Consider the following 26,917-nt stretch of genomic DNA (forward strand, 5'->3'; position numbering starts at 1 on the left):
CTAACGGAGTGAAACGATCCGGAAGTATCTAAGACCAGAGTTAACCTGCCCTTGTTCAACCCTCCTTTTGTCAATTCAAACCAAGCCAGTGCATTGCTCCTGGGTTGAACCCTGGTCAGGACAATTCAGATACGACCTCAGTCACAACCTGGGAGCAATGCATACCAATTAGCTCAGGTGTTAGAAATGGCCAAGGGGGTTACATCTCTGGAGGATTACAGAGAGAGGAGATGATAGTGGCATCATCAATTTATGCAAAAACATAAAATGTTACAGAATGATGCATGTTTTTGGGATACAGTATAAATATAGTACACACAGCATTTTTAGCTTTATAAAATGTTTAACTATGTTGTATGTATGGAGCTGTAATGTATGCAAACACATACAGACAACATACAGATTTACAGCATCTATCCATCAACATGAAGCTTACTTCCTCTGTCTATCTACAGTACCCATTTATCATATATATTAGACTACATTGTGCAATATAATATAGGCACTGAAAGAGCTGCTTAAGAACGCACGGGGGGAAGCAGCGCCTTTTGTAGTCCGTTTTTGGAATATTGTAGTTTCACTGTGGCAGAGCCACGTCACTAACATCCGCCGCCAACGCATCATCATTACGGAGCCTAGTGTAGGGCGGTCGGATTCTCTTAACACCGCGGTAGTCTTTTCCTAAATCCTTATGAATTCTCTTTCCTCAACCTCATGACGTTTTCCATCGAGGTCAAGGAAAAGTGGATATGAAAAGACATTAGGACGTAATTTTTTTACTTTTCGACCGCAGCATAGATGAACTGATTAGAGTTTGGTGGTCAAAGGTCAAAGGTCACTGTGACCTCACAAATCATGTTTTGGGCCTTAACTCAAGAATTCATATGCTAATTCTGACAATTTCAAAATGCTCCCATTGTAACTATCCTGTGTCCTTATCGCCCCCTGCAGGACGATGCCCAGCAGCTCTTCGCCCTGTCTGCGGCTGCTGAAGAACAGGGCATCTTTCCTGATGATCTGTCCAGCGTGATCAGGCGATTGTGGGGTGACAGAGGCATACAGAATTGCTTTACACGGTCGCGAGAGTACCAACTTAACGACTCTGCAGCATAGTGAGTGTGAATTAGTATGTGTATTTCATACTGTGATGCCACTTAGGAATCAAATTCGTTTATGTTTTTCTTCTAACACATATTTGCTTGTAGTTGTACATCAATCATTATGCAATCACCGACTCTGTGTTTCACCACTATAAATGTAAATGTGGTTACCTCACAGCAACCTGTCAAATGTGCTCTTTTTGTCATCCCGCATACCTGTTTGTCATTTATATTAGAAAATAGTTTTGCAACTGAAACACCGCATATAAATGTTATTTTAATATGGTTATAAAACAGCTCAAGAAAGTGACAGTGAGAATGTTTTTTTTGTATTTGGTTCACGGCTGTTTAATATTCGTGCCATTAGGGATGTTGTTCTCTCGGTGTTGTGATGGATCTAACAGTCCTCTCAGCCTCTCTCATGCGCTGCAGTCTTTAACTTCTCTAGGGAGCTGTAGAGACTGGAAAGATAGTCCAATAACTTCCATTTAGGGATTATTTCTACCTGTCTGGGTTTGGTTCTTTAATATTGTAACTTAATAAGCAGAGAACAGAATAGTTCGTCTTGAGAGACGAAAAAATTGCATCGGCCTCTATTTGCCTCCAAGTGTATAAGAATTGATAGATGTGATAATGAAACCCTTAAGCAGTGCTATAAAAACAGAACGCCTTGCTTTTGGCGTGTTATTTGTACGCCATGTAGTCTTCTTGACTGCATTGTAAATGCATCTGGGTAAATATGCTACGCCCAGAGGTACTGTCAAAGAATAAAAAGCGCTTAAGGCGGGTGGAGATGTGGATGGGCCCAACAATCGCAGGACTTTCAACCAGGAGACCATTACATTAGTGAAGTGTTTTTTAGTTACGTTTGTGGCGTGTTTTCTGTACTTATGTTACGTTGTTTCCGTACGTATTTTACTTAGTTTACAAACTTATTTTAAGCCCAACCATGACGTTTTTCCTAAACCTAAGTGAGTGGCTTTGTTGCCCCCCTGGCAGCTACTGCACCTTCATACACGTGTGTAATATTCACGCCTTGGTGAAACAAAACGTGACACTGACACGCTACCCTCTGGTAGAGAGCCGGGTCTATTACACGCTTTTGCGTGATATCAGGTTGATTATTCTGTGGAAGTGAAATGCATGAATAATGAGATCTGTAAAAAATGAAATGCTGGAAATATAAATATATATATATATATATATATATATATATATATATATATATATCTTTCAGTCTGTGAAGCGAAGGTTGGCTGGGCCACTAAAGCTCCCAGCTGGCCTTGGATAAAGATGATGCAATGCTTGTGTAAGTGGAGCAGGTTGTGTCAAACATGGTGAAGATGCTTCCACACTCCACCTACTGACCAACAGTCTGTCAGAAAACAGAGAAAAGGCAAAAAACGGATAGAGATGTGAATGGAGAATTAAAAGACACCAAAAATGAAAGAAAAGCAGCCAACTTGACAGAATGAGACGAGACAACTTACTGTCTTTTTCCTTTGTGTGAAATTGAACTTGTGTTGCTTACACCCTGTGTAATGTTCTTTTCAACATTTTCGCATACTTTCAACACTGCTCTTTCAAGTAAGTGACGCCCCACTATCTTACTTTTAAGAGGCAAATCATCTTTAAAGTATGAAGTGAATTGTATTTAAACAAATCACAATATAGGAAATAATATCATACATCAAATTCACTAAATTGGAACAAATCAGATAAGAATATTCATGTTGCCATAGAAATCCTCCCACTAAGGATAGTAGCCTACATAGTACTAGTGGGTCTAGTGGTAATCCCTTAGTGGTCTCACATGGACATCCCAGTTAGCCGTTTCACATGGGGATTTGTTATATGAATGCAGAGTATGTTCAGAGTTGATATTTGGCATCCACGCTCTGACCTCATCTCAGTCCCCACAAGCGTACACCAAGCCAAGCACAGCCAAGATTGGAGTGACAATAAATCATTCAGCCTCCAAAAAACTGCATTAGATACAGAGTTTTACACCAGGTAATACGTATATATCTATTACAAGATATATTATATAGAGAATTGAGATGAATAAATCGAAACCCAGCAAAACCACCAGATATGCAGCAGCCGGTTAGGACATCAGCTGTTGCAGTGGATAATATTTAACGTCAGCAGCATATTACACTCGAGCAGACAAATCATTTCTTAAGAAATGTTATGCAGCGCTAAGAGGCAACAGATAACCAGCAGTGCATACATGTGTATATATAAGCAACAGCTGAGTGTGGGAGATATGTGTAAACAATATCTGCAATTTAGATATACTGTATTATGATTCAATGAATAATAAATCAATGTGGATGTGTGGATGATTACCCGCAGCATCTTGTCTGTGTGACGCAAGCCCCAGTGAGTTTTAAAGCTGAAGTAGGCGAGATTGGAGCAAATATGATTTAAAAAAAAAAGCTATTTCTATAAAACGGTCGCTATATCGTGAAAGTAGTACATGAGACAGGTAACCTGAAAAAAATCATGTGCCTCTGGTGTCCTCCGATGCTCCTAACGGCATCTGCTATGAAGGGTGTGTTGAATATATGTTTCAGCCAATGGGAGTATGTCATGTGTGGGTGTAGCAGCGCACGCCAGTTGCCTGAACCAACTTACAGGCCTCGCTCCATTTATGATTAATAGTGGTACAATGCTACTGGTATTACTGATTTTGCCATGTTGCAGGTTGTCCCTTTAAGACAGAGCTGCTTTCTGTCCCTGTGCTGTAGTTAGATACGCTTTTCTCCTATTAGACTCTCAATGTGTGAAGTCCCAGCACGTTGCCATAGCTATGTGGTTACCGCAGCAAATCGGTATTTTTATAATGACAATATAGAAGCAATGTGACAATGTTTCCCCTCGGCTTACAAGTTAGCCATATCATATTAAAAGGTGATGATATGTTATTTGTTTCGCAAAAAAAAACAACCCAGTTATTTCAGGTTTAATTAAACCTGATTCCTCTCAACCACCATTTGGAGCCACAGTTCTGGGAAATAACAACCACAGTATTGGAGTCTAACCTGCGTGATGCATTTGGTCATAATGTTATTATTATAAGACCTTTGCATAATCCCTTTTAAAAAGGCACTTAAACAGTCTAATCAAATGCTAGGTAAAGTTTAACTCTATTATTGAACGCAGCAGAACATGACTCACTCCACAGAAAGTTCGCTAAATTGCTGGAGTTCAGCAGATTTCAGTAAAATGCAGATGTTTTGTCTGATGTTAATGCATCACAAGTAGCCTATCTGTTCGTGTGTGTATACAGCCTGTGTTTTTTTCTCTCTCTCTTGCAGGTTACAAATCAAGTTGAAATCTCTTTCTCTCTGTCTCTCAGTTACCTGAATGACCTGGAGAGGATAGCTAAAGCAGATTACATCCCCACCCAGCAGGATGTGCTGCGAACTCGGGTCAAGACCACTGGCATTGTGGAAACTCACTTCACTTTCAAGGAACTGCACTTCAAGTAAGACCACATAGCACTGAGAGTATCACTGTTAATGGACTTCAGATACTTTAAAAACAAAAAGTAAATAAGTACACGAAAGTTGCACTGCTATCTCCACTCTCAAACCGATCTCTCTTTTACGACATCAAAACAGGCCATTTAGCCATTTGACATTAAGTAGCCTGAGTGGTCACATGACCCCCTAGTGTTCACTCATCTCTGATGCTCGCTTGTAGTGTTATTTGGTAATACATAAAAACCTCCCAGTTGTCAGTTTGCCTTACGAGCTACACAAGAGCACATGAAACATGATCGATACTGAATAAAATATAACCGTCTATTTTTGGAGAGCAGCGAAGCAAAAACCAAGCTTGGATATTAAAGTTATGTCATCATATGTTTTTTTTTTTTTAATTGAATTAGTCCCTATCAGCAGTTACATCACCGTACCAGCCTCCTCCACAGCTGCTCTAAACAGATTGTTCGACATAATTTTGGTCACAACATTAATAGCATCAAAGGGCGACTGACCCTTCTGTCTTGAAATGTGCAACTCGGCTACTTAGAAGCCAAATTATGCCAGCAATTAAAAGCCCAATTATCACGATTGCACTGAGTAAATAAATTAGATTCTTCCCACCGTGCTCTCGCATAATGAAACCAGAGCTTTATGCTAACATTTGAGTGTGTCCTTGATGGTACATTAGTGTAGATCTTACATAAAACATGCTCTGACCCAGCCCGAGCACTCAGGTGTAGGATAGTAATGGATGTATAGATATATCTCTTGATAGAGGATGTGCGAGAGATACAGTAAGTGCTTAAACATTTTATAACAGGGCCTACACTGAAGTAGTCTGGTAGAGTGTGTAGGTGAATCTACAAAATATATCAAATAAAATGCCTCAGTAGTTTTGTTTAAAGCTGCACGATTTTGAAAAAATATCTAATTGTGATTATTTTGACTGATACTGCATTTGCGATATTAGAGGGTATGATCATTTTTACATAATTATTCTCTTTTTCATTGAAAAAAATGAGTATGGTGGGATTTTTTGCAGGGATCTGTACCAAACAAAGATGTTTTCTTAAGCCTGTAGAATATGATGTGTAGGCCAGGACATCGCTGCAGCTCGACAATATCTAATTTAAGATGATATTTTGACACACGTTTCACCTTTAACAAATATTGCAATTTGAAAATTGTGTATAAAATACCCAAAACTAAAGTAACTTAACAGATCTGGATGATTAAAAAAATCAGCCGCATGGCTCTGGTGTGACCTGTGTCCTGATAAACTCTCTGATATTTACCTTCTGTCACAGCCTCAATATTTGGCCTGAATAATACATGGAGGCAATCAATAAGAAGAAAGTCACGTTTTTATAATTCTGTCCTGTTTACCATAATAAGTATGGCAAGGAAATACTTACAGATACAGAGAAGTGTCATCTTGCTTAATTTAGATTCGTCAAAATGGTGCTTCTTGGGCGTCTGCTAAAACTAAACACCTCAGATTTGCCCTTCATCATGTATCATCAAAGTATGGCAGCCGTGCTGGATGTGGTGCTGTGTCATTGCTTCGGCCGTCTTTAGGGTTTTGCTCACACCTCTAACAGTCTTCGATCACAGTGCTCAGCTTCCCCATTAGCCGGTGCTTTGCTCTGAATATAGAGGCCTGCCTGCTTCTCATAGCCTCCCATCGACGCCTGCAGTCTTTATCAGATATCTGACAGACGTCTCTCCACCTCCTCACCACTTCTGTTCTCAAAGCAGCCTCATGAAAACTTAATGTACATCCCAGGGATAGAATGTCTTTCTAACTTTCTATTTCCTTCCTTCCTTCACCATCATCCCTCCTTCCTGTCCTCCTCAAAGCCAGGTTCTCTATATCAGCTTCACCTTACTGTCTTTCATTGTGACCTCCTTCCTCCACACACAATGCAACTCCTTTGTTTTATCCCCTTTGCAGAATGTTTGATGTGGGAGGCCAGCGCTCGGAGAGAAAAAAGTGGATCCACTGTTTCGAAGGAGTCACAGCCATTATTTTCTGTGTTGCACTCAGTGCTTATGACCTGGTGCTGGCTGAGGATGAGGAGATGGTAAGAGGAAAAACTGTGTCTTCATCTGCATGGATGATATACATTTACCAGCTTCATAAATCTGCTCTTCGGCTCATTTGCAGCATGAGGTAGTTTAGTGTGTAAGATGCTCACCCATTCCTTTTATTATAGCCTAATAATAGTGAGCTCCAGGAGGTGAAATTGTCTCATTGGACTTTAACGACCCATTTACAGTTGAACCAATGGAGTGTAATTATGTAATGAAAGCTAATTTTTCAAGTGACTTGAACCGTTTGACCCCAATTTGTTGAACTGCTTATGAATTTAAAGCAAGTGCTGAGGAGAGACCTGGCCAAAAGATGTTCTGAAGGACCTCCTCTGCACTGGTTATTCCTCTCGTTTTAAAATGTTAAACAACATTGTCCCCTGGTGGCAGTTCTGATGTGTTGTTGTGCTTCAGCAGAGGCAGTAAAAGCCATGACCGACTTTGCTTCTCTTTAGAACCGAATGCATGAGAGCATGAAGCTGTTCGACTCCATCTGCAACAACAAGTGGTTCACGGAGACCTCCATCATCCTCTTCCTCAACAAGAAGGATCTCTTTGAGGAGAAGATTACTCGCAGCCCCCTCACCATCTGCTTCCCAGAATACACAGGTAGGTACACCTTGCTTTATTAGTCTCCAGTACAACCACAGACAGGTTGCTGTGGCTGCAGTCAGCACAGTGCCGGCTAACCAATCACAACGTAAGAAAACATAATCTCTTCTCTAAAAACACTTCCTCGTCTTTCCAAACTGTCGCTTCCCAGGAGCCAACAAGTTTGATGAAGCAGCCAGTTACATTCAGACCAAGTTTGAGGACCTGAACAAGAAAAAGGACACAAAGGAGATCTACACCCACTTCACCTGTGCCACTGACACCAAGAACGTGCAGTTCGTCTTCGACGCCGTCACTGACGTCATTATTAAGAACAACCTGAAAGACTGTGGTCTTTTCTAAAGGTAGGAATAGAGGGATTATGAAATATAAAATGTTATTAAACAGCTTTAGGTAAATTAGGTGGCCTAGAGCTGAGACCATCTGTCAATTAATCACTTAGTCGATCAACAGAAAACAAAATGCCAATTCATTGCGAAACCCTCCGGCCCTACATGTAGCTTCTCAAATGTGAGTGTTTGTAGGTTTTCTTACTTTTCTATAACAGTTAAACAGAATATCTTTGTGTTTTGGACTGTTGGTCGGATGGGAAACAAACAACTAAGACTAAACAAATTGATTCATCAAGAAAATAATCGCCTAATGAATCAATAATGAATGTAATCGTTAGTTGCGACCCGAATTTAATCACATATGACTGGCATCCTAAAAGTGAGAACATTTCTAACAGCTCTAAATCTGTGTAATTAGTTAATTTTACTAAAATGCATCAGCTGATATTCAGCTCGTTTATTGGACTGATAAAACTGGCACAAATAAGACACTGTGTGGAGCTACTTACTGTATTTGTTTCTCAGAGCAAAACTTGTTAAGATCAGGATAAAACTAGCTGACTGGGCTCCTGGTGCCTTTTCAGCGTGACCTGCCAGCTCACATTAGCTACTTGGTGTTTGCTCTCAGGTCAGATTCAGTCTCAAGATCCACTTTCCAATGTGGCCCGTCTCACCTTTCTGTATGAATTAAGTTATGTGTAGACATAAAACATGGCCCCAATTTGGATATTTCATATTTTACGCCACCTACCGTCCATCCTCATAGAGGCTTAGAGCAGCTCTAAGAGGTAAAAGTAGCTCCAGGAAGAACTGTTCACAATTTTCACTCCTTTGAAGTTTTTCAGTGAGAAAGGATGTCATGTTTTGTTCATACGGTATTGAGACAAATTTGAGATTTTATGAATTTGTGCTACATAAATAAAATTGACTTGGATTATCCAGTAACACGTTGTTGCTGTTGAGTTTAATATATATTTTATTCAACTCCAAGAATAGAACATGACATCTCAATTAGTCTGATTAAATAAATTAAATCAGTAAGTCCCTGTGCATTAGGACAGTGAAATAACAGCTCTTCTCTCATTTTTTCTTTTATTGTATTTGTCTAAAGGATCTTTTTTTGTCTTCTTTCTGTTCATGCAGGACAACGCTCGACGCACACAGACTGCATGAGAGACTGCAACAGCCATGTGATGATTACTGCTTTTCATAATGAAAACCATAACAGACTTGATTCCTAGAGGGGAAAAGAAACCTTCAACAATCACTGATTTGCATCCATCACATTCTCTGTCAATTGTGTTAATATTTTTTTTATATATATATTTCTTACTGCTCTTGGGGTTCTCGTACTACTGAGTGCCTGTAAATACATATTTGACCAAGGACCCCTACTGGTTTTTAAATTAGATTTATAACCTAAATTATATTATCCGACTGGCTTAAGTGGAAGATGATTGTTGGAAGAGGAAAACTTATCATAATAATAACCCATTATCTCATCATGCCATATGGCAAATGAAAAAATACGCCAAAATTAAAGTATTGTTCATCCTTCAAGGACCAGTTTAAGAACCACATTTAAACCGTAGTGATTTGATTTTGAGTCTCGTTTTTTTGTAATTCAGATTTTGTTTTTTTAGGTTTTCATTTTTACTTTTCTTATTTGCTTTTGAAGTTTAGTAAAAAGATTCAGTACAAAAAAACAACTTTTTTATGAAATTCACATTAACTTATGTTAACTAATGTTGGCATTTTATGACCCTTTTGAGTGCACAGAGCTTATTTTTAGAAGAAAACAAACAAGCATGGAGAATGAAATTGGATGAAGGGAAAATGTTTTTTGTACAATGTTTACACAGAATCAATATCCACAGTTGTACTATAGTGCATTGTTCTGCATGACTGTCCATAGATTAGCTTGTACCCCCACGAACTGAATAACATTCCTTAAGTAACTTCTCTGAAGAAATTAAACAGAAATGGTTATGTGTCACTTTTAAGATATCTGTTCTGTACTATTTGTTCCATTCCAAGTCTTTTTACATATGTTTGTGCCTTGATATCTGTTTACACTTGTTCTTAGAGACATGCTATCTCCATAGTGTGAATTAGGGCTATTTCTACTCCACTTCGGTTCACATAACCCATCATTCAAGATGCACCACAACGTAGAGACAAATAGATGATAGCCGTTCATTAATATTAAGATCAAAAGTAATTCACTTGTTAAATGTAAATAAAAGTTTGCTCACATGATCTTTTATTCTACAGTTTTATGTGTCAAATGAAAATGCACAAAAAGCATATTATTCTGTTCCTCCATATCTGGACCAAAACTCTACTAAAAGTAAACTAAACAAGAATATAGAAAGAGGACTATAGAGTAGAAACAGAAAACATTAGCTGATGAAGACCATAAGATTGGGTTGAAAGCACAGGAAAAGCTTGTAAATGGACCTTGAATTGAGATTGTTTTCTCACATACTGATCCCAAAGTGAAGAATGGACTTCTGAGAGTACTTCTAGAGTACGTACAAATAGTGATATGTGTAATGGGTGACAGGTGAATCTATTTTGGTGCCATTTGGCCGTTGGTGGAAAGTAACTTTGTATATTTACAGTAGAACTGTAAGTATAATTCAAAGCTACTTGAGTGTTTCCATTTTATGCCAATATACTTCTACTCCTAGAGAGAAATATTATATTTTTACGACACTAGCTATATTTATTTGACAGATATAGTTACTGGTTACTTTTGAGATTCAGATTTTACATAAACGTGAGCATTTTTTTCTCCTTTCCTACCTCATAAATCATCTCCTGACACTTCAGATTTATCTTGGGACACTTTGGAGGGACCCTACCCAGAGGTTGGTAACCACTGGACTAAACTACTTAACCGGTAGGCAAATAAAGGTCTATATAGTGAAAACCAGCTTCACCTCAACCGGTTCCCAGTGAAATGCTGCTTACACGTTGATGCAATAGCATCAATTTTGATTTCAAAGGTCAGGTGATACAGTTATTAGTACTGGCAGAAATCTTCCAAAGGCCTTTAGTTTATCAGATAACCCTACCTGAGGTAGAACAAAACACAGCCATGTTTTTTCAAGTTATTTACATCTCTTTTTTCAGGACAAACTGGGCTATCAGAACATGTACACTACAGTGAAAAATGAAAAAAAAAACATGAAATTGAATCTCAGATAAATGAATCACATACAGTATAGCCTTGAGTGAAGGTATTGATATTACATGAAACTAGAAAACCCTAAGGAATCCATTGGTACCAACCATCATGTCATGCTAGCTCATCGGGAAGGAGGCTCAGTAACAACTGTTTGAGTATTTCTGCATACTGGGGTCCCTAAACAGTCTTGGAATTGAATGAATTGGGTATCACTGTGAACACGACACTCTTGTGGATCCAGTGAGCCCAATTGTATTCATGTTTGATGATGTCGACCATTTTTTTTTTTAATTTGACATCACTGTATAAATGACTTGTGGTGACCTCTAGGATAATCACAGCCTCATGAAACTTTACAACCACAAACTAGAGACCTATAGTATTCAGAGGATGGATGGCTTTCCTAGGTAGATTGACAATAAGGGGGTATCTGAGCAGTTTTTAGAACATAAGTACTCGCCATCCAATCACCGAAAAATGCAATTCTTGCAGAAATCTCCAAATGTCACAAGTTTTTGATTAAATTTAGCACCAAATCTGTGTAACAAATGGTATCAACCCAAGAACTGCTGCAACACCTTATGAGACATAATAGAGCATGGGGATGACCATCATATACTCCTGTCATAACGTTCTAAGCCCTTATACACTTTCACAATTCATTTTAATTTATTAATTCATTAATTCATTACTTAAGGTTTATTTCTGATTTATGACTAGAAAAACTTGACACACAGTGTTGAGCTGCATCTCAAATTAATCTTCAGGTTCCCAGCTTTCAGATGATGTTCACCACTTCTATGTGACATGTACTGTCGACCTGCTACCTCCCCCTAAAGACCCCCTATACCCCCCTAAAAAAGACAAAAACGGGTCTATTGTGGGTCTCAGAGGGTTAATGTCATCTGAAGAAAAAAAAACCTGATTATAATTATTTTAGGAAAGCTGCAGTTAATTTGTATATTGTGTTAAATGAAAATAGACAGAGTGCATAAGGAAATCTGTGTCTGCTGCATGTGTCTTCTTCACAACCACTGATAGTGTGTGATGCTTTAAATCAGGACCCATGGCAAACATTTTATCTATCTATTTTATTTTATCTATTTAAACTGCATAAGCTGCCATTGGGTGCGTTTGACTGGGGTCACCCTATGGGACCCCAATACATTTGTCTTTTCAAAAAGCACTAATAAAATCAGAAAAAGAAAACTATCCATTCCTTTCTTCCTAATCACTGCTTTTCCTTCTCCTCTGCCATGCGGTAAGTTATTTCATTTTACAAGGCCCTTTTTGCAAGCTTGTCAGCACATTCATTCCCTCTTTCAGGCCCTCATGTGCTGGTGCCCAACAGAAATGCACATCTAGGCTACACGACCTCTGTGTAGTCTTAGCACACATAGGTACAGTTCAATGAGTAATTCGTCCCATATAGATTTTGTTGATTGTATGGTTTAATGACAGCTGTTGAGTCCGAGCAAATCGTATCAGACCTCTTCAACCCACTGCAATATAGCAAGTACTTTTAATCCTTTAAGTACATTTTGCTGAAAATACTTCTGTGCTTTTACTTCGGTAGGATTTTGAATACAGGACTTTTGCTTAATTGAGTATTTTTTTTTACAACTTTTTACTTCAGTGAAAGATCTGAGCAGTCTCCCACCACTGTGGCTGAATTACAATACAAAGTGTTATCAACATCTAAAGAGGTGAGGTGAGGTGAGGAGGTGCATTCATGAATGGTTTGCTCATCTGCAAATGAAATGAGAACTTCCTATGAGCCCAACACCATGTTTGCATTTCTAAAACACCAATTAAGAGAAGAATGGTGAATGGACCGTCTGCATTGCTCAGAGCTTAATAAAGGAGGTAAAGGTTTATATATTCAGAGACAGGAGAATGGTAATATGGGAGGTCTTGTCTACAAAGATCCACAAGGTGGCGATATGTATACTTTAGTTAATCTGCACATGCATGCAGAGACAGCAAGACAACTTCTACAAAAGTGGTGTTTTATACTCTACATTAATGCAAACCTACACAGTCTTGTGAAACTACAATGAAGCATTCATCTTAAATATAAAGTCATAATTTATGAATGCAACAATCAGTGTCAGTGATTTGGAATTTTAATAGAATTAATGGTTAAATGTAAAATGTTAGTTGAATCTACCCTATCAATAAATAAACTATTTATTCTTAAATAAAACAAAATGTGTAATTATCCAGCTCTAGCTGTAGAGTCTCCACAGTGTAACACAACACAATAAAGTTACAGTAGGGACCTCTGTAATCACACAGGGAGGGAGGTATCTTGTTTCAGGATACTTGCTATTGGCTGATCTTTTGGTGCCCTGCCCTGATTCGCTGCAGCAAAAAGCTCAGCATCATCAAAATCCTCTGACAGACCTTCATCTGGTTCAGATCACAGGGAATATACAGAGCGACAAAATCATCTCTGATCAACTGTAAATCTGTGCAGTTGTGGATTGAGCTGGGATTAACTCTGAACCAAATGCAAAGGTGAGTGTTAAAAAGCCTACTAATAAATGACTGCAGTATATGTTTTAAGAAGTTTAATAATAATTGTGAAAACATTTATCTAATGCATTGTTTTTTTTGTTGCAGAAACAATTAACAGGATTCTGAACTTCACTGCAGACATTTACTCACATGCAATGGTAAGTTTTTCCTGATATATTTAGTAGATGCATGCAGTGATTGCTTGATTGTGAGATATCAATCAGGACCTTAAGCAGAAACCCTTTGTTAAGTGTTTTGTTGCGCTAGGCAGTGTACATTTCTATATACTGATACTTAAAGTTTTTCCTCTAATGGCTGTTCTTTTTGGAAAGCTAGAGTGTTTCAATCCCCCAAATCACAGTTAATTCAAACCAAACTAGTCCTTACCAAATGCATACAACTGGGTGAATCACTATTCCTTGTTGTGTGAAGGCAGCCAAGGAGAACAGGGCATTTTAAGAGGTGCAGACTAACCACAGAGTCCCACTGAGGATGTCTCTGTATGTCAGATAAGCCCCCCCCGCCCCCCAGGGGCCAAATGGTTCAGCACCCACAGCTGTGATAACATCATGGCATTGTGGTGTCTTTACATCTCCAAGCCAAACACTGGCAGGACAGGGAGGTTCAGCAAACTAAATATACTAAAAGTTGAGCTACTGATTCTTTTGAGGATTTTTTAGGAGTGTGCTTCCTGCCACAGGAATGGTTTAGATGGAACTGTACAAAGCCTTGCATCAAGACTGCATTGATTTCAGTTTATCTGAAGGCTGGAAGATGATACGATTCATAATTAATACAAGACCGCTGTGTAATTCCGAAACGTGTCTGTCATTTCCTGCTTTATATAATACAGTCCAGTCAACATCCTGTGAGTTAGGGGAATCCAGAGAGGATATGTGGCTCGGCACTCCTCCACGATCCAGCTCTACTTTGTTCAAACTTCCCCTCTCGCTTTAGGAGGCAGGGAGTCTTTTCCCCCCAGTATAAAATGTGCATCCTGTTCTCAGAGCCACGACTTTTTCATTTTCTTGGATCATACTGTATGGGATGGTCTCCATAAAGCTGCTCTGAGGTTTGTCAGGAATGCTTCACTTGTTATACAGTCATAGAGCAGAGTGATCTCAGCTGGTAAAAATCTTATTGGCCCAGTTCTGGAAATAACAGAGGCAACTGTGTCTCAGCTAGACCGGCCAGTGCATGATGGGATATTTTGGAAGCCAGCCTAACTGCTCTGTAGACTACTGCAAAAGTCGACCAATAAAGCTTTTTGGTTAGAAGTGTTGACTATAGTTAAATTCTGCCTGCACCACTAAGTCTTTGTGCCTTTTCTCATTGTGTAGCTGTGTCTAGGAGATTCCGCAGACTGCCTCCGGGACCAAATGCAGTGCATGATGAGATCCTTGCAGGACCTGAAGCAGATAAGCAGGCCGAGGCCACTGAGTGAACCGTGTGCTCGGTCCTTCGCTGTGACACGGCTCTGCAAACAGAGGGCACAGCAAGAGCGACTCGCTCGCCTACGTGTTTCTGATGCCAGCGAAGCCAGCACGTATGACTCTGCCTGCTGCCTGGCCAGCCCCCTGGAAGAAGAGGAAGAGCATCAGGAGCACGAACGGTTGACACAAGGCTCCCCAAGCAGTGAGAAGAGTCTGGACTTTGACTCGGGTTACTCGGAGGCTTCTTGGCAGGATGAAGGTGTGGTGCTGAGGAGGACCAGGAATGTGCGAGTCTCCTCTTCTGCCTGCCTCCGCACAAACAGAGGACCTTCTGGCCGAATCAGGCCCAAATCAACCTCGGACGCTTGCCTGGAGCGCTGGACCTCGTTTGAGGCCAGTGACCAAGAGGACTGGACGACATCGCTGCTGAGCCGCAGTAGGAACAGACAGCCTCTGGTTCTGGGGGACAACAGCTTTGCTGACCTGATAAAGAACTGGATGGACCTACCAGAGTGTCCTGAGCCGGCAGAACTAAAGCCCAATGCGGGCCGGCGCCTTGCCAAAGACATTTTGATCAACATGCGGCGCAGAATGGCAGGGGTGTCTAAAAGTGTGGAGGTGAGGCCGAGGCCAGCAGACTCCACGAGGGTCAGCAGGGTGGCAGAGGCTCCCAAACGGATGTCCTGCCCTGCGGGACTCCAGACTCTCAAACCTTTCTTTCACCAGTCCCACACAGGCCTACATCAGCCGGACACTGACTTGTTACAGTTCACCGCTCTCATGAAGACAGGCAGCCGACAACCCATCATATGTAATGACATTATTGGATACATTTAAGTGATGCTGTAACTCCGGACTGGCCATTAACACAAATTAGAATAATACGGTTCTATTTTCATAATTGGATTTTGTCCAAAATGTTGATACATCTGGAATAAAAGTTTTTTTTAAGGAAAATGTGTTCTGTTCCTGCCTGAGTTTGAGCAGTGCCAACTGTAAAAATATCATTATTGTAGCCATCTGTCATTGAGTTTGACACATTTTAAGCTTCTCCTTCATGAGACAAAGTGATGTTACAGGGGTTAAAGGTGTCTGCAGTTTTCATCGATGCAGTATTTTGCGTCAACCTTTAAGCTCACAGTTGGCGGTTGGGAGTGAAATCGACTGCTATAAGAAAATAAATATACTATCAAATGTCAGCTCAATAAAAAAACTAAAAAGCAAGTATATTCAACAGGACCTTTTCCTGGTTAAAATGGGAGGGAAGGGAGATGAAGTATATTAGTGAAGTACACAGATATAACGTGGTTCCTCAAAGACATATTTAATGAATAAGTATTTCAATCACAAACAGCATCCTTCAATCACAGGCCCAATTACACAGTGAATAAATAACCCCCTATGAGTAGTTGCCTTGATCATTTCAGAGTTAAATAAAGCCAACTGGAAGAGAGCATTGTAAATGTTAACATGAGGGTGTGGAGTGAAACACATCGTGAGGTTGTGGTTAAGTGCGGGACGTGCACTTAAGCCATCTGAGGACAGACGAAGACTCTGCAGATGAGTCCAACTTCTCCACTTTGACCAGATCTGGGATTCTTATTGGAGGAGAGGGGGGTTCTTGTGTGCTCGGAGCAGGATTTAAGCAAGTCAGCTGCGCTCAGATGGCAAGAGCACCCCGAATCGTCACAGCACCGTACTTACTGTGCCAACTGACTGCACCCCTTCAGCATCGTGCTCAGTCTGACCTGAATTAAACCTTGAAAGCAGGCCAGTACTGCCCCAGCAGCCCCTGATCATCTAATCCATATGCCTTGGCAAGCATCTTCACAACCTCTTAGCCTGACCTCTCAAAAGACACATTTTACATGTAAATTAAAACCAAAAGTTAGCAAGCAGAACTTCCCAGTAACATTTCTGGTACTAATAGTAAGGAAATTAAAGTTTGCCAAGTTTCCGCTTTTGCAGTAAAATAATAAAAAAAGAGGAAATGAATATCAATATTTGTGCATTTTGTGGTATTTTTTGGGGACAAGGCTACGTGACAGGACAATAGATTGAACACTGTCATCTTCCACCTTACATGACCAAAGGAATGATCACAGTATGTCAGTAAAATGATGACATGAAAAGAATAGATAGATAGATGCTGAAAAAAAAACCACTCAGATATTAATATTTGTAAACAACAGCTAAAGCAACAACATGAGGATGTTTTTAGCTGATATGATGTCACAGTGCTTAAATTGCTTCGTCATATTGAAGCGGTTCCATGTGACACCTTTTCACCGGACACTTTGTGGAAACTTATTTTTGGTGGCATCCCTTGAGCAGGTATCTGATAGGTGGGACTGTCTCACAGTCCTCATCTTCAGTAAATGAGGGGATCAACTCCAGCATCTTCTTGTGTGGAGGGATATCCTTCCTGGTGACCTTCCCCACCAAGTCAGAAACACTGCAAAAATATACAGTATATATACGTTAAGCTTTGTCTGGGAGAAGAGTAAGAATGGAAAAAGTATCAATTTAACAAATGATATAACATTATAATCATAACTAACTTAAACACACGTGTACATTCATTTAATGTCTTCTCGTCATCAACATGGGGCATATATATTGTTGTTTCCTGTCAGGAGATTTGTTTTTCCTTGTTATCAACAATGAAAAGACCAAAACCAACAATGAATTCATCCTACTAACTAAGTATTTATGTACCCAAGGCTTGATATAGTGTATTCCTCTGAGAGATAGACCGCCGTAATTGTTAATGTCAATCCCACATACACCATTCTGCTGTAGCACACACAACGTCTATTAATCCGAGGCTGAAAAATAGTTTCCAACAAATATACTATGTACTCTTGTTTATGTAACGTTTGCAAAAAACGACAGTGCCCAGCTGTTTTAGGAAACTATTTAATCAGTTTTTTTTAAATGAACTATATATTTGTGACCTGCTTTTAAGGATTTATATCTCTAGATGGAACGAATGGGCTTGGGGCCACAGACAAGGGTAGGGAAGTAAAAAAAAGTACTGAGAATGTACTGTTGGCTTTGGACTTTTCATGGGCATTTTTGACAATAACAAAAATATAGAATATTAGCATAGAAACGTTACAATTAAATGATTTTGAATGTTATCTGACTTTTTAAGTTTCAAGTTTCCCCTCACTAGCCCAACAGAGGAAGCTTGGAGCAGGGCGACTGCACAGGAAGTGACTACTGGAGAGGACATTTGTCATGTGCGGCCTGCTGTCCACATGGCCGGCACTCTGCCCCTTTCCTCTCCGCCTGCAGCGTAATCTAACCACAACACCAACACCAGTTCCCCAGAGACGTGAGCGTCACAAACAGACATGGACATGCACACAATGTGTTTCAAGATGAACATGAAGGCCTCACAGCACGACTTAAACAAAGAGTGATTGCAATCAAATATTTTCAATTTACCCATTAGATCATTGCCTGTAAAATTTAGATATTAAATCTGATTTATGACCTGATTTATCCCTCCTGCTGAAATCAAAACATCCCTTAGGGTGCATATTCTGCTGTGGCACATTTCTTTATGAGTAGAGTTCACAGCACGCAGCACCTGAATCATTTCAAACACCTCAAGGCTTAAAATTTGCTGAACAGGCCCAAACAGCGTGACTTCTCCGATGCAGAAAAAAAAGGGTTCACACTAATTTAACTCTTTAACTCTTATCCTCAACAAACAGAAGGAAACCCGAGGAGGATCGGTCTCACTCGTCAGTGTTCAGTGATGCATGTGAGTGTGTCAACAGGCTCTCTGCACACGGGCTCAGAGGAAACACCTCATCCTGCCATTAGCCTCTAAACAAACAAAGGGAGGCTGCTTATTGTGATTGTTTATGTGCGCAGGGTTGCGTGCCATGTGTAGCCATGCATATGCAAAATTGCATTGTAAGTTTGTCTTAGCCGGACATACCTCAGCTGGAGCCTCTCTTCTTGCCCCACGTATAAGATAGCTGATCCATAGAAGAGAGCGCAGATAGTCAAGCTGTATTTATCCTGCACAAAGAAATGATTCAATAAAATGTACAGTACAATATAACAAACAATGCATAAAAAGAGATGAGAGTAGAGTATCTCCTGTCGTTTCTACAAAGACAGCAGCTCAGGAAGCTCTTCAGTGTCTCCACAAACAAACCAGGAGGAACCCGGCCAGTCAAAGGTTAAACGAAACCTGGAGCAAATATGATCGCTCGCCAATTTATTTTCCCTTTGCCTCCTCAGAACAAACTCCAGCAGAATCAATAAACCAAACGTCTGTTCAGGGCAAGAATGTGCATGCATAAAAAAAACAAGCTTGGAGTCACGCACTCAGACATTTCTGTTGCAAGTGACCTATATCATATTAAAAAGACAGTGTACATAAAAGCAATAGGACATGGTTTATGCTACATCACATTTTCTTGTACTTTACATGATATGCAGACTAGTATCCTGGTTACAATTGGTATATCAAGTATATTCTATAAATGTACATTGTATTCTGGGATACTATGGTGTGCAATCCCCTCATCATCAACCACTTTACGTTTTTAGTTAGAAAAACAAACATTACGATGTTTGGGATGGTGGAAGTGACAGCTTGACATTTCTCAGTGCTGTGGAAACTCTTGTCACCTGTCCAACAATTTGACTTAGACAGAAGATCAAATTGGAACAGTCCTGCCATGTTTATCTACTCATCTCTATTATAAGTATTTTGGCGTAAATTTTGTGCAAGGCAGCATCTTAGTTATTAAAGATACAAGATTTTATCCAGTTGTTTCAGATTATCTCAGTTTACCCATCTAAGCACATTCCTTGTCATAAAATAGTAGTAGAGGCCTTAAAGGAAAAGTTTGACATTTTGGGAAATGCATTTATTCACTTTCTCGCAGAGAGTAGGATTAGAGCCGTGGTTCCCAAACGTTTTCACGTCAAGGACCCCTAAACTGACAGAAATTAGACAACAGACAGACCCCCCTTTGATAAGATTTTGTCCCAGGGTTCCTCATCTGATAAGAATGTTGCTTTTACATTTGTTATTACATAAAGTGTATGAAACCCATGACCAAAATACTCATGGGTTCTGTCATTGTGTTACTTATGGATGGAACTATACTGAAAATAAATTATTCCCCTTTTTGCTGGGAACCCCCTGGAACCCCCTCAAGGACCCCTGGGGGTCCCCGGATCCCACTTTGGGAACCACTGGATTAGAGGATAGGTACCACTCTCATGTCTGTGTGCTAAATATGAAGCTACCACAAGCAGCTGGCTAACTTAACTCAGCACACGAACTTGAAACAGGGGGATTCAGATAGCCTGGCATTGTCCACCTACCAGCAGCTCTAAAACTCACTACTGTGTTATATCTCAAAAAAAAAAGTGTAAAAAAGGATCAATCTTGTAGGTTTTCTTGCAGTAAAAATACATTAGGCATTATTAGTGACATGAGTATGTACACAGAGCCATTGGAAGAAAGTTTGACAGCTTGACCTTCCTCCAGGATGGGAGAATAGAGTCCTAAAGTTGTGAATGGAAGGTGTAAAGTGGCCAATCATTTCAAACAATGGCCATTGTGTGCACTGGAGGAAGGTGAGCAGGTTTAGCGATAAAAAAAACACACACACATAAAATATGCACTCAGTAGCACAGGGTGTGAAGAAAGTGTGTTTCCTTGCTGAGAGGAATAAGGAGGCCGTACCTTGATATACTGGAACAGATCTCCCAAGGTCATTTCCGGCTGACCGCAGCGTCTGCCCTCAACAAGGAAGTCATCCCACAGGGTGTATTTCTTTCCTGCGACCTGCCGATGGACACATTACATACACCAACACACACACACACAGACAAAGTTGACAGATGAACTACTACTTGCTGTGAGGGATGTGCAGAAAATGTTTGTTTCCATAACAAGAGTCCTGGACCCCTCAGCGGCAGAGGGACTGCATTTTTCATCACTGTGTTATAAAGCAGCTGAGAACAATCAGCAGCCCCCTGAAAGCTGCAGCGCAGACCCGAACAAGACGCGATGAGGTCAAGAAGGTGCTTCCTCATGTATGATGAAGTGACCCTCCTGCTTTTCTCAAGTTTCCATCTACTCGATTCTCGCAGTTTTACAACCATCCTACTCCTGTGAAAAATACAAGCAGCCATGTCCGTGTAGTTTGGGGCATATGATTCATGCAACTTGAGAAAAAGTTGAAGAATGTTGCTTATAAAACCTGCATCTGTGTGAATATAAATGTGTTGCTCTGGGCAGTGAAATAACAACATAGAAAAAATTCCAGACACCTTGCCAGATTGCACTTCAAGTAGCTGAAGTTTAAGCTTTGAGGGGCCATTTTTATTCTGGATTTCCTGTAGTTCTCTGAGTCTTCTGTGGTAAAGTGACACATTTTAAATCTGGCTGTTTAAACTGGGGATGATAGTGTGTCTATAATAGCAGCGTTTATCTCCTGTCCTGTTTTGCTGATAGATGTAGTACATTGTGCTGAAACAATTTTTTCCAATTATCATGAATGACCATTTTGATAATAGGGCTGTTCATTGAACCTCAATGCTATTTTTGTACCGACCAAAATGTGTCACAAGAGCATCCCAGCCTAGTTCTGAGAGCTGGCATCGAACATCTGGTCACATTTGTGTCATCTTGTTTATTTATTTCTTTAATCAGATAGTTCCTGATTTAAATCAAAACTTGCAATACAAGCTTCTTGAACTACAATTACCGCCTCGCGGTTGTACACCTCCGCCAACCAGTCAAGTTGCAGTTTACACCCATGTCTGTCCAAATGTCATCACTTCATCATTTTATCCCTTTAGAAATTTGTGTGAAATTGTCGTAATTAGCTTATGAATTCTTGAGTTATGGCCAAAAACGTGTTTTGTGAGGTCAGAGTAACCTTGACCTTTGACTTCAAAAATCTAAATGGACTTGGCATTTTATATAGCGCCTTTCTAGTCCTCCCACCACTCAAAGCGCTTTACACTACATGTCAGCATTCACCCGTTCACACACTGATGGCAGAGGCTGCCATGCAAGGTGGCAACCTGCCCATCAGGATCTAATCTAAATACTCATTCACACCCCGATGGCACAGCTGGTTAAGTATCTTGCTCAAGGACATTTAAGACACGTGGACTGGAGGAGTCTGGGATTGAACCGCTGACCCTACAATTGGAAGGCGACCCGCTCTACCTCTGAGCCACAACAACCCCTTCTAATCTAATCAGTTCATCCTTGAATCCAAGTGGACGTTTGTGCCAAATCTGAAAAAATTCACTCAAGGCTTTCCTGAGATATCACGAGACAAGGGCGGACGTACGGTCACAGTGACCTTGACCTTTGACCAGCAAAGTCTAATCAGTTCATCCTTGAGTCTAAGTAGTCATTTGTGCCACATTTGAAGAAATTCCAGGCGTTCCCGAGATATTGCATTCACAAGAACGGACCGGATGGACGTATGTACAGACGGACAATCCAAAAACATAATGGCTGTCAACTGACGCGGAGGCAAAAAATGGGGTTTTGAAGAAAAACATGAATTTTCTCAAAGTGAGGTATCAAAAAAAGTATCATTTCAGTATGAGTACCAAAACTCAGCTATCATATCAGCACAACATTTCTTCTAGTTTTATATCAGTTTGAAGACATGACTTTGGGCTCTGGGGATGTTTTTTTGCTTCTTTTGCATTAACCGATAATGAAAATAATCGTTGTAGTTCTACATGTACGTATGAAAACAATGAGTGGACTGTTGCTAAGTGCTGCTTTACATTAAAGGGAGATTTTCTTTTCAGTCAATAGCTGAAATTCATTTGATACATCAAGACCGTGGCGTGAGAAGCGTGATGAGAGAGTCTTGTGAGTCCAAATGAAGCTTAACAAACACAGTCATTAATCGAGAGAACATCATAAACAAAACATCTCTTTCTTCTTCCTCAGGCTCCACTGTCACCCTACATACTGCACTGCCATCACACCCGTCACATCTCATGAGGTCTGATTTTAAGACGGATAACCCGACAGCGACAAGTAGTAGGAAGTCCTGACACACAGACCGATCAATTCAAACCCCTGCAAATGTAAACGCTGCTGTTTCTTGTGCCTCTGGACAGATATTGTTTTTTTCACAGGCCACAACGCGCTTACCATAAACATCATAATCCACACACGTGTAGGAGAAAACATCACCTGACCTGAAATGAGTCAGTATTCCTCACATGCAGAAAACATGTCAAAATATATCACGTAGTCGGACGACCCTGATGACACAGGCGCTGTCTGGTGAGAGAAGTTGTGAGGATCAAAACTTGGCTCGAGACGTGAATACCAAAACCCCGGCTAAACCTGGGTCCAATTATCTCTGCTCCAGCAGCCAAGGGGAACTTTTAGACTAGCCCTCACAACTCCCACCACTTATGGGGTTTGGGGTTATGGAGACACACTCGAGGCATACTTCTCCTTAATTCTGACAGGGTGTCTAGGTCCTTTGTCCCGTTTTCAGACAAAGCATGTTTTGTTTGCAAAATGCACTTCTTACCCCCGGTCATGTTAGCTTCTGCTTTTGTTTATGCAGAGTGAGTTATCAGTACAACCTCAGACTTTCCATGGCAGAACAGAACTTAAGGCTGAAGATGCACTTGTAGTACAAAAGACCATTATTTCAAATGATCTTGCAAATGCAAAGTCGTTGTCAGACACTCAGACTTTAAAACGGACGTCCTTCGTTCAGTGGTTCCACGCCAGAGTGTGCAGATGCTGATTTTACACAATGCTAAGCAGGCATGCTGGCTATTTTTACTCTCTCCCCTCCCTTCCTCTCTCTCATATCTGTCGCACAACTCTGGCAGGAACCTGAATCCAATCAACTACCCCATCAGTCCGTGTGTACCGTGACGTCAATTATTCAACACTATAGCAGGAAGAATCTGCAAGAACGCTGGAACCAAACGGTCCGCTGGAAACAATTACAAATGGTTTCCCACAAGCACAACTACAGTATCTTTTTGTCATGGAGCCTCTACCACAAAAAAAACTAAAATGGCCCAATGAAACAGTTATCTCTGGGGAAAGAGAAGGAATGTGAAACAGAGAGTTATTGTTTTCCTCTTAGAGCAACATTGAACCAAATTGTCAGTGTGAAATATAACACAAAATCAGCTTTATTGGGAGCCCAAATGCAATTCTCTTGCAGTATATAATATATAGACACATCTGTATCCACGGTTATATTTTAATAAACCAACCGCGCTCAAAGTGGACACTGCCGTCATAACAATGACCAATCAAAAGGTAGAGCTGCTCACCTGCTATACTGAAAACCGCGCAATTGACAAATCCCTGCCAAGTGCTTCTTGATTGCTAATCAACACCTGAAAAAAAATCCGGCCTTGGGGTTGGAGTGTCCATCTAGGAAATAGCAGGCTGGGATTTTTGAAAAGGCTCAAGGTAAGTGCATTATAAATAAGTATCTAGTGTGTATGGCAATGAACTTTAGAAATGGTTAGATCTAAACCACAGCACTACAGAGACACAAGATAGTCCCCTACTTGACAAGTTGTTCAACCTCAGAAAAGCCATATTTACTGATTCAATATTGGCTACGAGTGTGCTGTGTTCAAGTACTGTCCTATCTCACTGCGTGTCTGCAGATCCAGAGGTCTGTCTGGACATAAAGCAGAGCTGGCAGTCGGGATTCATGGTGGTTGTACTACACGGAGTTTGACTTCAGAGGATGAGGACGAGACAAACGGCCACTTGACGGGCCTGAGTGGAAATACAGCCACAGTGGTGGACATAAAAGTTTATACTCCGTCTGCTCTGTTGTTGGAGGGCAGCCAAATCTCTCATCTGCTGTCCACATACTGTAGTCCGTATTATAAATGGAGCTTTGAACTTCCCCCTAAAACATGACACAGCTGGTCTTTCTAAAACAATAAAGGAACACAATGAGATTTCACTTCACTTCTCACTTCACTAGTTTCCCTGATGCTATGGATAACCGCAGACATCATTTGAATGTAAACTGCCCTTAGCATGTACTGTATGGTGTTCGTATCGACTCCAGTCACAATTTTGAAACAGTATTATTTTCATGTAACAGCAACACAAATAATTGTAATGCTTAATAATGTAATATCCCTACTTTACTGCTTTTTCATCCTCATGTCCTGAGATTTAAGGCCAAATTCAAAATGCGTCACTGTCCTTGACGGAATCTAAGTTTGTATTCTTTTTTTAAATGAGACCAAATTCTTCCAAATTTTCTATCAATGTTTGTGGCTTCTGCATTATTACATTAAATAATGCATGTTATACTGTATATTCACCGGCACTAAAGTATGTGGCCTGTTCAGATAAGAAGTTCCCCAAACATTTGACATGAACAGCTCAAACTTCAGGCTGCTTCCTCTTGTTGACAGGAAGCCTGGTGAGCTCCCCCGCTCTTCCTGACAACTCTAAATGTAGACAGAAACAGCTTCCAGGAAAAAAATGAATTAATTTCATCATAAAATAAGCCACATAGCCCTTCATCCTTCCAAGTTCCTGGTCCTAAAACTGTAAAACAGGACTAGATATGAATAAAGAAACAGATGACTTTAACACGCAATAAACCATGTGTCTGTAGAGCAAATTCAGGGAAACTAAAAAAGTTCTACTGTTCTTTATGAGGTGAGATGTGACCTCATTTGTATCTAGTTTGATTAGGTGGTTATAAGAAAACAATGTGTTTTAGATTATGTTATATATATATAAACTGCAAGACGCTTAAAATACCTCAGTTTATTTTATTATTCTGTTTGCAACACCACATAGATTCATATTCAATTCTATCTAGCACTTTTAAGTAAAAAATAACCTTTCATCAGTAGATGTTGGGCAACGTTCAATAAAACCGTGACTTCAAATTTACAGAATTACATGATCAAAAGGTCAGAAGGATCTGGCTTCATCACAATGAGTCACAGCACAGTCAGAGAATCTCTGAGAAGGCCTGAAACAGAAGTTGTCCAAGCCTGGTGGTCACAGTCTGGAAACACAATCAAACAACTTCTCAAAGGGTAATAGGAATACAAATCAGTATCATTTTGTAATTAAACTTAAAAGGTGCCTCAGCATGGCTCTGAGTGGAGACTATAAAAGCGCTATATAAATGCAAGTCCATTCACCATAGCAAATAGTTGTTTGATGCTATATTAATGCTCTGAATATCGTATAGAGCACCTTTAACACTACAGTCTTCTTTAAATGTATTGTTTGTCACCAGGGTGTTGCTTCTGCCAAATTTTGAAATCACATGTTAGAATCAGTTTGAGGTACTTTCAATATTAAGTGCTTGAATTTAGCATTATTAGATTTGTGAAATGAAGAGACCTCCCTAAGGCAGTTTAACAACACAGGACCTGATACACAATAAAGTCTCTTATGATAACGATGGCTACTGAACCCAAAAATAGACGCCTCTGAGATATACGTGAGGGCATGGGAATGTTGTGCAGCCAGAGGAAGTTCAGCCGAGTGAACCTGATAAGGAGGTAGAATGAATCCAAGTCGGATTGCGATCCCCTTCAGGGAACACAATCATGCTGGTCATTCTGCACAGGTCACTGCATGTGGAGCGTAATCATAACGTGAGGTTCTAATCTTGCCCTTTAAGACAATGGAGCATTTTTGGAGACAGGAAGCTGTAGGAAAACCTTTATAAGTCCTCCTCCCTGCAGTCTGCCACAAGAAACAGCACTGCTGAGGCACGCTCCTGCCTCGGCTTCATTATCTGGACAGAATCCCAACAGTGGAAACGTTTTTTACAACCCGTTGTGGCTAGAGGCCTGCCTCTTCAAAGGCAACGCTTTTCCTTTGGAGGGCTTTACAGTGAGCTTTAGGGGAGGCAGATGGAGGATCTGTGTGGTCTTTTTAGATGATATTTTCATCTTAATCTTCTTTAGCTTCCCTTTGCTTCCATTTCTGGTTAATTTCAGTAAGACGTCTCGTCCTAGATTAGTCCTTGACTGAGCCTCAAAGTCAAGCCGTATTTCACTTCTGAACATATGGTAGTGATGCTGCTGTCTACTGTACATGCTGTATACTGCAGTAAAAGCAGGTATGCACCAAGGT

At 40.3% G+C, this 26,917-nt stretch overlaps 3 protein-coding genes across 5 annotated transcripts in view; 2 read left to right on the forward strand and 1 right to left on the reverse strand.

Moving 5' to 3' along the window:
* The window catches only part of gnai2b (guanine nucleotide binding protein (G protein), alpha inhibiting activity polypeptide 2b), a 55,324-nt gene extending 45,436 nt beyond the window's left edge, over positions 1-9,888 (forward strand). For all 3 annotated transcript variants that reach the window (XM_037776328.1, XM_037776335.1, XM_037776342.1), the window contains 6 exons: positions 952-1,112; positions 4,465-4,593; positions 6,549-6,678; positions 7,141-7,294; positions 7,449-7,641; positions 8,773-9,888. In XM_037776328.1, the coding sequence (XP_037632256.1) occupies positions 952-1,112; positions 4,465-4,593; positions 6,549-6,678; positions 7,141-7,294; positions 7,449-7,639 (765 nt within the window). In that variant the 3' untranslated portion in view covers positions 7,640-7,641; positions 8,773-9,888. The remainder of the gene's footprint in view (positions 1-951; positions 1,113-4,464; positions 4,594-6,548; positions 6,679-7,140; positions 7,295-7,448; positions 7,642-8,772) is intronic.
* Positions 9,889-13,205: 3,317 nt separating this feature from the next.
* Positions 13,206-15,732, forward strand: inka1b (inka box actin regulator 1b). The gene is made up of 3 exons (XM_037776303.1): positions 13,206-13,342; positions 13,448-13,500; positions 14,683-15,732. Exons 2-3 carry the CDS (start codon positions 13,498-13,500, stop codon positions 15,610-15,612), a joined length of 933 nt encoding a protein of 310 aa, XP_037632231.1. The 5' UTR covers positions 13,206-13,342; positions 13,448-13,497; the 3' UTR covers positions 15,613-15,732.
* Positions 15,733-16,075: 343 nt separating this feature from the next.
* uba7 (ubiquitin-like modifier activating enzyme 7) overlaps positions 16,076-26,917 on the reverse strand; it is a 42,243-nt gene continuing 31,401 nt past the window's right edge. The window contains exons 22-24 of the mRNA XM_037776291.1: positions 20,501-20,602; positions 18,731-18,813; positions 16,076-17,230 (exon numbers count right to left, since the gene is read on the reverse strand). Coding sequence (XP_037632219.1) covers positions 17,083-17,230; positions 18,731-18,813; positions 20,501-20,602 — 333 coding nt within the window. The 3' untranslated portion in view covers positions 16,076-17,082. The remainder of the gene's footprint in view (positions 17,231-18,730; positions 18,814-20,500; positions 20,603-26,917) is intronic.

The sequence above is a fragment of the Sebastes umbrosus genome, chromosome 1 (genome assembly GCF_015220745.1).
Source record: "Sebastes umbrosus isolate fSebUmb1 chromosome 1, fSebUmb1.pri, whole genome shotgun sequence".
Classification (NCBI taxonomy): domain Eukaryota; kingdom Metazoa; phylum Chordata; class Actinopteri; order Perciformes; family Sebastidae; genus Sebastes; species Sebastes umbrosus.